This window comes from Trifolium pratense, linkage group LG4 (genome assembly GCF_020283565.1).
Source record: "Trifolium pratense cultivar HEN17-A07 linkage group LG4, ARS_RC_1.1, whole genome shotgun sequence".
In the NCBI taxonomy this organism is placed as follows: domain Eukaryota; kingdom Viridiplantae; phylum Streptophyta; class Magnoliopsida; order Fabales; family Fabaceae; genus Trifolium; species Trifolium pratense.
The window spans coordinates 38,710,766-38,721,467 of NC_060062.1; the positions used below are offsets into that span (position 1 = coordinate 38,710,766).

The window sequence follows — 10,702 nt, forward strand, 5'->3', positions numbered from 1 at the left end:
CGTTAACATAACCCATAAAAAATTTAGATAAATCATGTTAACTATGTACTTTGTAGTTTTTGTTGGGTACAATGTCTAACAGAAAATTAATCTAAAATTTAAATTTATTTTAATATTAAATGGAGTGTGAGGGTTCGAATTCTATATTTACAGATGTAATGCGATGTCTTTAATGGAAAGATAAAAATTGAATAATTTTTAAATACGACCAATTTCGTAAATAAATGAAAATCAGAAAATGGAACCAAAATTGTAAAGTATTTTATTTTTTTGTCGAGTAGTCTAACGGCTAAAATTTCACTTTTTAACGTGAATAAGTGGCAGGATCAATTCCATATTGCGATCCCTATATATTACATTTAATATCACTGCCAATTAAATCATGCTCAACGATGAAAGGGTAAAGTATTTTAGTTTTTTGTTTCAAAAGTGGGTTATTTTGGAATTATTTTTTCTCTAAAATTAGTGATATTTTTTTAAAAAATCTCATGTTTTGTTCCTAGCACAGTTCTGGTGGCATCTATCTTTGTCTCTTTCTGAAGATTTTTACATTGAATTGAATGGCTCCACTTGTGATCTTTTTGTTCAGAAAAATATATTTATCTTTTTTATATAGAATCAGAAAAATATCTTCTATTCATAACTCACTTCCCCTGCATATATCAAGAATGTGCCACGTTCTGCATTATCCATTTAGCTGAAGTTTTTGAGAACTCTCTACTAGAAATGGAGAGTGAGTTTGTGAAACGCAGAATTGATACAATCGCAGCTCACTTTGCTCCCAATGATGAGATTTCACCTACCCATCTTCTGCCTATGGTAATTTAATCTATGATATCATACTTTTTATCTTTTCTTTATTATATCCAAAACATAATTTGATGCTATAATTTATATCTTTACCTTGTATTGAACTTTTTTTTTATGACTTTGGTATAAGTGAGAATAATAGTACTAGTACAAATTATGATGTCTCTTATGCTACAAGAAACTTCAGAATTTAATTGTGAGAAGCCTGAATATATTTTTATAAAAAGACAATTCTCACTTTACAAGCCGGTTTTGTAGGGTTGAATTAGGCTCAATTTTAAATTCTAAGATTGTATTAGAGTCTCCTCCACGATCTGCTCGACCGCATTCTATCAAGTTTGTGATTGGACCATCCACCATTTATATATGTGCCCCAAGCCCAATAGTGCTAGGCAAAGAGTGTCTGCTAAGAAGTCTCACAGTATTGCGGTTGCTAGTAGCAAGTATTGTTGCTAGTATACATAGAAATTACTACTATTCTCTTAGCATACAACTAATTTAGTTCATAAAATAAGAATCGGTGTTTTTGGTCTCTTAAACGGAAAATAGTGTAAAAATTGACTAAAAGAGGGACAAAAAGCAATAGTTATTGCTATTATGAGGAACTAAAAATATACTTAAACCATAAAATATTATGAGTGTTAACCTATTTTTCATGAATCTATTTTTCAGAATTGTAGTGGTAGTCTGAACTCTGTGTTTAGGAGATGTGACAATAAGGTATATTTCGCGCGACAGGCATCTTCTTCCTTTGGTTATTTTATGAGGCAAGCATCACTTGAAGAGGTACTTTCATTGTTCTTATTGATGAAATACTCCACATTTTTTGATCTAATGATCACTGATGTCCTGACCGAATGAAAGCACATATTTTGACTGCATGCAATTCAAATCCGTTGTTCTTCTAATGTACTTTGTTTTCTTTTGTAATGATTTATTTCTCGTTGGCTTATTTAGTATTACAACAAATTTTCAGGGTGGCTCAGATTCTTTTGTTGCTCCAAAAACAAATGTTGCTAAATGTGAAGGTTCTAATTATGCAAGAGCACCATGTTTTGCCAAACCTGCAAAGAAAGAATCAATCCTTTCAAATTCAGTTCTTCAACCAATGACTAGAATGCAAGGATATGATTATGATTCACTTGAACCACCTACATTTTCTAGGCCAAGCAAAAAGATTAGACAAGGAGAACAGTTGAACAATGAGAAAAGAATACATCATTCTGAAATTGGTGATTAGCATTTTGAACTTTGAAAATTAATTATTATAAGTTGTTATATACAAGTAGCTAATTATAGTTAGAACTTAGAAGTAAATTATTTAGTGTAACCCTTTATTTTCTTTTGCAGAAACTGAGTGGTCACCTAGAATGGATGTTGCAGAAGCAGAAGGTAAATATGTTATCATGGTGGAAGTTCCAGGTGTTAATGTTGGTGACATAAGAGTGGAGGTTGATGATCAAAAGTAAGTTTGGCTAAATTGCACTTTTGATTCCCCAACTTTCATAAACTTGCGATTTTGATCACTTAACTTTTAAAATAGCATTTTTGGCCCCCTAACTTTCACAAACTTGCGATTTTGACCCTCCCGACCAAATCAACGCACACGTGTCAGTGACCCATATGTCACGTCAACATGTCTCACCACATGGACAATGACTCGATGGCACGTCGGAATATGTTGCAAGCCATGCTGACGTGGCATGTGCGTTGACTTGGTCAAAATCGGGGGAGGGGGGGGGGGGGGGGGGGGGGGGGGGGGGGGGGGGGGCATCCTTTTGCAAAAGGGGCTAAAGTTATGAAGCCAAAATTGCAAGTCTGTAGCACCGACACTTCTTATGAAAATCGTGTCTGATATCTGATATGTGTCCGTGTCCACGGCATAAACACATGTGATTACGTTCAATTAATTTAATTTTTTCAAAAACAAAATTTTGTGAGTGTCATGTGCGGGGTCTGTCCTTGTGTTAATACTTCACCAGTCTTTGCAATTTATGGTACTTTTAGGTATGAAATAAAAGAGTCAACATGTGAATTTTGGCAGGTTATCTATCAAAGGTAGACGCTCTACTAGTTCTTGGAAAGTAGCAGGTTGTCCAAATGCTTCTTCATTTTCTTCATATCATAAGAGGGAGATACTATATGGACCGTATGAGGTTGTGTGGCCACTTCCTGCTGGTGTGAACAAAGAGAATATATCAGCTGAATTTTTGTAAGTTATATTTTATTCTTACTTACCCGGTTCTATATTATAGCTAGCCTCTTTTTATAATTGAATTCACTAATAGCTATAGTTTAAAGAAAAATCTCTCTTTATTTTGGCCTTTTTTTTACATTATATTGTAGAGTATAGTAGAGTAGGAATGGTTTAGCTCCCTATAGGGATGTTTATTTTGGCCTTTTACATTATATTGTTTTCTAGTAGTTTTTGGTTATTTGGCTGTCACAAACCTTGTGAATGATTAAGTGTATCTTTGGATCACCTTTTGGAGGAGTCAAAATTAATTCTGACGATTCAATCTGGTCGATCAGGAGAGCGAGTGCGAGAGAGATTGAAATAGTTGTGCCCAACCTATTCATACGTGCTTGTTGAATCCATTGTATTCCGATAGCGCGGCAACTTGTGTTGTTCATTCCTTTCTTAATCCCGCATCCAGTTGGTCGTTGAATATGGGCATGCGCGAACGCAGTGTAAAATCTTGAAATTTTCGTGTTTTTTCCTCAAATTTCTCATTTTTATAAGGTCTGCTACTAAAGTAACGGAAGGGTAAAATGAAAATCTAGAAGGGCGTGTGAGAAGTTGGTAGGATGCAAAGAAAGCTCTCATAAAATTTGGGGTTGGGTCTAAATCACATCTCTTTCTCACAAAATTGGGTTTATTATTAAAAGTGGCTTGAATAACGTAAGGTTCACCGTAACTTAAAGGATTGGTTTAGTGGTGAAGTGATTATATTATATAAGTCTCATATTTGTTTTTGTTCCTCGCTATACATTTGAAGTTGATCATTTGTTTTTGTTTCTTAAACCATTTTCAGGGATGGATTTCTACAAATCATAATTCCTAAAGTTTGAAACTCAATAATATTGATCATATTGTATCAGAAGTGGGCAATGTTCTGCATATAAATATATTGTTTCATTTGTATGAGCAATGTGACCAATCGTGTATATATAATATTACAATGTAATGAACAAATGATGGGTTAATTTTGAGTTGGTATACAATAATATACTGAACAAACAATGTCCACATGAGGTCATTTCTCATTTGACAAATAATTAATTAGACTTTGTTCTCCACAAAATGAAGTTATAATCTTCATTTGCGCTTACCATGTTAGTTTATAGTGACACTTTTATGAGGTGCTTGTCATGAATCTAGATCATCTCCAATAAAACTTCATTTCATAAATATCATGTGACTGTCACTCCGGCAAACTAAAAATGTTGGACTTTTCTCTTTATATCATCTCCATTATAAGTTCAAAAGAAAAGTCCTTTCCATAATTCTTTAGAAAATGACTTATAATGGAGATGATATAAAGAGAAAAGTCCTTTCCATAAATATCATGTGACTGCTTGGCACATGGAATCAAAAATAAAAATTATGGTTTTTTTTTCCACCATCAGTTGAATCTGGTTCGGGGTCGGTTCTGGCATCAAGTGGTTCCAGCCCCCTCCCGATCATAGTTACGGGGGGATCGAACTGCGGTCTTCCCTACCAAGTTCAGCGACAATCACTATTGAACCAACTAACGATTGATAAAATATAAATTATGGGCCCATTTGATCTGCAAAATATAAATAATGGACATAACAATACATGACAGTACAAGACAGAACAACACAGGACAAACGTTTAAGGTATTGAACAAACTTTGTGTTGTACGATGTTTGGTGGACAAAAGGTTATTTTGGTATTTTAGACAACTTGTGCTAAGGACAAAAAGTTATCTTGTGGTTTTGTGGAGGGCAGGAATTTCAAGTTTTGTCTTGTCCCTTGCCCCCCCAGTTTGTCCAGTATCAGGAACAATTTTAAAATCAAACACAGTACAACAGAAGTTGTCATGTCCAGTCCCTTATTTTTTAGCAGATCAGTCACACTCTATGCTTTAGAATTTGTGCATTTTAACTTTTCAAGCATTAATTTTTTTATCATTAAATGCTGAATTTCTATATTAAGATACATTAACATGTGCCTACAAGACCCTTATAAAAAAACAAATTCTACAAATAAAATATAAATGTGTAAGTGGAGATCATAAATTTTGGAACAAAGCAATATATGAAAAGGAAAAAATATGAGAAATAAAGTTCGTTTCCGAAGAATAAATTAAAGTTTAAATTCAGGGCTTAAATTTATCTACCAGTGGCTTAAATTATAGGAAGTTTGATGACAAGAGACAAACTAAGGAGGCTATAACTATAAGCTTCTCAGCAAGAAGTAAGAAATGCTCTTGCGGATGAAGTTCAAAAGAAGTGTATAGGAAGAACGATATACAAAGACTAAGTCACTGAGACTTGTTTAGATTGACTTATTTTTAAGCTTTTGTGAAACAGCTTATATATATAAATAAATTTTTATTTATTATTAATAAGTTTTTTTAAGGTTGTTTATGAGAAACCAGTTTATAAAAAATTAAAAATATAATTTTTATTAGTGAAAACTTATAAATTAAAATAAAAGTTTATTTATTTGCATAAGCTAAAAAATAAGTCAAATTCAAACAGACCCTGGAGCGGTGGAGAGTGGAGACCAAACACACAATTAGGGATTTAGCGGAAAAAGGAAGTGGAGAAGCTCACATGATTTTTTTTTTAAGTGGTATAATCTCAACCTTTGGATTAGAAAAATAAACGGATTAGATTTGGTGTCAAAGTAAAATTTGACACTTGGTATCAACGGATACTAACTCACATAACAATGTTTTAAAAATAAAAATAAATAATATCTTTACAAAATAAAATATCATAGTAAGCGCAAATGAAGAAAGAGGAAGAGGTGTATGTAGTGAAAAGGATATTGCTAGCCACTCTTTCAAAATAAAGCAACACCAAAGGACCAGCCCAATCAAAATAAAAAAGTTACCCCAACAAAGGGGATCAAATCAAGAAAACCCAAACCGAGACGAGAGACTCACCCGAACTCAAATTCAAGTCAACAGACAAAACTTGAGTTGACTGAGTTTGAGTTTGGGTGACACCTGATACCATGGGTGTAGATTTTGGATCACTCAAACCCAGACTCGAAACTTGAACACCCACCTAAAAATTATAGCCATTAGATTAAATTGAAAGCATAATATATATTAAATTTCAGCAATTTATTTTTATTTGAATGTGGTTTCAACTCATCAAAGTGCTTATTATTCAAAATAACTTTGTGTGTTTTAGACTTGATTTTTGTTTTACATCATCATTGACACACAGACAAGTTAAAACTTAAAAGAAAGAACGAGCTGATAGGCGGTGTGAATGTGTGTGATCAATGATCATGTAATAAATAAATAAAAATATATTGTTTTGTTTTTCCAAAAAAGGAAATAGAGACTAGGTACACTAAATAATTTTTGTCGTTAGATTAAATTATAATAGATGGTTAGAATTTGGCGTTAATTTTTTTTGTCAAGTCTAGCAGTTAGAAATTTTATTCTTAAAGTGAATAAGCAAGATGACCCTGCATATATATATATATATATATATATATATATATATATATATATATATATATAATAATGTAATATCTCTTAAGCTTCCATAATATATTTGATGTCACATTTAATTTGACACATTTGTATCATTTGATCCTAACTCATGTACTTTTACTTTTTTATTTTATCATCTCTTAATATATTTCTCACAATTTTTTGTTACAAATATTCCTAAATTTTTTTACTTTTTTCTTTTATTTCTCGAACAAAACTATAAAATGTACTGCCCTACAAGAAAATCTCAAATATTCATTGTCATCTTTTTCAATTCACGCGTACCACATCAGCAAACACAATAGACTAATAAGACAATAAATTAAGGTCAAACCCAAACTATATATATTTGGATAAAATGAGTTGAAAATAAATATAAAAATTAATTGAATTAAAAACTTGACTATAAAAATTAATTATAGAATAAATAAAAAAACTATAAATCTTAAATTAAAATTAAAATCAATTCAAAAAACAAAACTAATTTTATTCAAATGGAATCGACTTGAATGAAATGAAAAGGCTGGGCACAACCGATCCAACCCATCTTTAACCGACCGGCCCAAACCGAAAAGGCACATTCGGGTCGGTTTTTACAGACCCGCGGGTTGAACATTTGTAAACCGTATATATTAAGGATTCAAACGGACGGATTGCGGTTGTAAGGTTTGGGCCCAAATGAAACCGAACCCGAACCGAAATTGTTACTATATTTATAATATTATATTATTATTTCTTACACTTGGCCGAAATATGCATTATCATCGGACCAAATTCTATTCTAGCCCAAACTAAGCCTATATTTTCATCTCTGTTTATCATTTTGTGGTGATTTTATCATCATTTTTTCTTATGAATTTGTAAAATAAGTAATATGTAACTTTAAAATAAGAAATATGAAAATTAATTTTTAATATGATATTCACCGTAATCATTTGCCATAATATTTTTATCGAGGAACTAAAAAAAACAACAATATTTTTATTTTGTGCAACTTATAGTCCAAAACAAAGTTGGACAACTAAAAAAAAAAAAACAAATTTGGACCAAATCGTTATAATTAAAAATTTGAGAAAAAAGTAAATAAATAAAATGGTCAAAACCGTTGAACCAAACCGAAATCGAGTCAACCCAAAAACTGAAATCCGACCAAACCAAATAAGTAATTGATTCGATATTGGGTTTATATATGTCAACCATCGGTCCGAATGATTCTGGGATTTGAGCCTGAAACGGAACCGAACCGAATCGATGCCCACCCCTAAACATGCATTAAAGATAGAGGCAAAAGAAGAAGCACGTACATGGTAGATTCCAAAATGATACGTCGTAATCTGCTAGTAATTAGATGAGATAGCTGGCAAATGGCATATATATGGTGTGGTAGTAGTCAACTATCTATCATTCATGCTTTTCCAATTATCCATGCATTCTTTCTTTCATTGCACATTCAGTCTTTACGTACGTATGAATAGACTCCCATACTTTTCTCAATTTTTTTTAACTTAAATAGAAATCAAATAAAATAAATTGTTGTTCTTTACTAGATCACATGACAATTTTTTATCATATGCATAAATTATCAAAAATATCAAAATAATTTTTTCACCAAACATCATACAAGACAATGTTTGTTCGGTATCTTATACATTTTATGCTATCTTATTCTACATTATATATGTTTTGCAAATCGCAGACACATATAATATTTTAATAAATCAAAAAGAAAAAATTTGAAAGAAAAAAAAAATTAAACAAAATTATAATCATGATGATGAAGATAGTCTATAAATTATAGCTTGCCAAATTCAATGGGAATGAACTAATAATAAATTTATAAATTTGGAGAGAAGGACCCATCTTGCAGTGATCTTTATTTTCTCTTTGAGCCCCACATACTGCATCTAGCCACTTTGCATGTCTGGACTTTCTCTCGTCTGTCTCCAGTCCCCACACGTTAACCCATCATCTCCTTTTCTTTCACTACCAAAACAAATTGTTAAAGATGAAGTTACTTAGGAATTAGGAGATTAGTTAGTAATTCGTTAATGAATTTATATAGGTTTTGATGTAATTTTTTTTTATTTATTTTTTTATTTGTAATTTTTTTCATCAATATTATATACTTTGAGCTATTTTCTCTTCTTCTCTCATGGATATCATATTTCTTAACATGGTATCAGAGCTTGATTAGAGATATGACAAAGATAGTCTTTATAAGTGTAGTGCAAATTTAAACTCTCAAGGTAGCTTTTGTGGTTGAATATAGGCCTCTCAAATTCTAATATGGTATCAGCAGGGGCGGCTTGCACACATGTGCAAGGTGTGCGACGGCATCGGGCCTCAAAATTTTGAGGACCTCAGCTCAAAATTTTGAGGTCCTATAATATTACTTATATATTATTTATACCTATAAAATATCAGATATTTATTAATAGATTAATTTTTAGGCCCTAAACTAATAGTTATATATTGTTAATGTTCATATAATATCATATGAGTATCAATAGATTAATTATCTATACTCGTAAATATAGTTTTAGTCCATTTTAATCTTTCCATAAAATTTAAACTTAGATTATGAGGTTTCTTTTTGACGTTATATACAAAGATAATTATTTTGTATTTCTTATCCCATTTGATTTGATGCAATTGGTTTAATATTGATAATCTATATGTTTACAAGAATAAAAATTATTTTTTTTATATTATACGCAATTTAAATCGACAGTTTTTTTTTTTAAAAAAAAAAAAATTATGTTAAGGGGCCACTTTTATATTTTGCACAGGGCCTCCTAAATCCCGGAGACGCCCCTGGGTATCAGAACCTATCCTAGATTCATTTGTTGTTTGTTGTGGAGACCTCTCATATTTGGGTCACCCGTTGTTGTTGATCTCACGTTCCAGCGTGTTCAGTCTTGGACGTGAGGGCGTGTGTTAGAATTCTCACATTGGCTAAAGATATGATAAATATAGTCTTTATAAGTGTAGTGCAAACCTCAACTATCAAGTTAATTTTTGTGGTTGGGTATATGCCTCTCAAATTCTAATACAAATTTTAACAACAGAGTAATAATGTTCATTTCTAAATCATAGTTATTGATGATGCATCTGTTGGGAGTTATACGTACAACAGCGACTACGCTTAAAAAAAATGATAAAAAATCTATGCTTAAAAAAAAATCGTGAATCTAGCAACTATTAAACTACTTGATAAAAATTTTCTATTTTATATATTGACTATTTGACAAATTAAGATAATTGAAAGTGTTTTGCAAACCTATGGACAAACAACAGAGAAAATTAGTACTCTGGGCTTAGGCCCTCTTCATTATAATAAAAATTAAAAATAGAAAAAATTAGTATACAAATAAAAATAAAAATTAGAAAAATTTGGTGAATAAGTAGTAGAGTAAATAGTGAAGTTAATATGTTTATAAGAAATTAATAGTAGAATTATGTCTTTCTGTTTCACAAATCTTAGTTCAACTGATAGACCTAAAAACGTTGAAATTATTATGCCAGACGTCATATGATTAGGGTTCGAATTCCAGTCTCTTCATTTTGTGTGTGTGAGATCGAATTTGTAACTCCATGGATAATGTTGGTCTAGACAAGAGTTTATAAAGTAGAGGCAACCCCCATCTTACAAGCCGGTTTTGTAGGATTGAGTTGGGTCTAATTCTCAATTTTAAAATGGTATCAAAATCTCTCTAAGATCCGTTGTGCCACCTGTTATCGGGTCAATCACCATTTATATCCACACACCAAGTCCAATAGTGTTGGGCGTGTTGGTATTTCAAGTGTGAGTTGAGTCCCACATCGGATGAAACAGTGAATGTTGAATGGTTTATAAGTGAGAGGACCCATAAACTTAACGCCTTAAGATTTTGGGTTAAAGTGTGGTGTCAAACTCATTTGTAAAGTAGTTCAAGGCCCGATGTGATGATCCCCGGACCCATCATGACCCAACAGTGGTATCAGAGCCAATGGTTGTTGATCCGGCTCCTTGTTTCGAAAGTCTTCCTGACAGGTGTTCAGGCGGCGTGTCCCGTTGATGGCACACAACGGCGGTACAAGTGGATGAAAAAGCTTCCGTTCGAGGGGGAGAATACCCATAAAATAATGGAGGACTCACACTTGAGGGGGAAATGTTGGTATTTCAAGTGTGAGTTGAGTCCCACATA

The 10,702-nt window shown here is 32.1% G+C and overlaps 1 protein-coding gene across 1 annotated transcript; it reads left to right on the forward strand.

Annotated features, from left to right (window-relative positions):
* Nucleotides 1-632: 632 nt before the first annotated feature.
* LOC123882237 lies at nt 633-4,089 on the forward strand. The gene is made up of 6 exons (XM_045931053.1): nt 633-819; nt 1,483-1,596; nt 1,787-2,042; nt 2,161-2,275; nt 2,855-3,022; nt 3,846-4,089. The coding sequence occupies exons 1-6, from the start codon at nt 727-729 to the stop codon at nt 3,880-3,882; spliced, it is 783 nt and encodes a 260-aa protein (XP_045787009.1). The 5' UTR covers nt 633-726; the 3' UTR covers nt 3,883-4,089.
* The last annotated feature ends 6,613 nt before the right edge of the window (nt 4,090-10,702 follow it).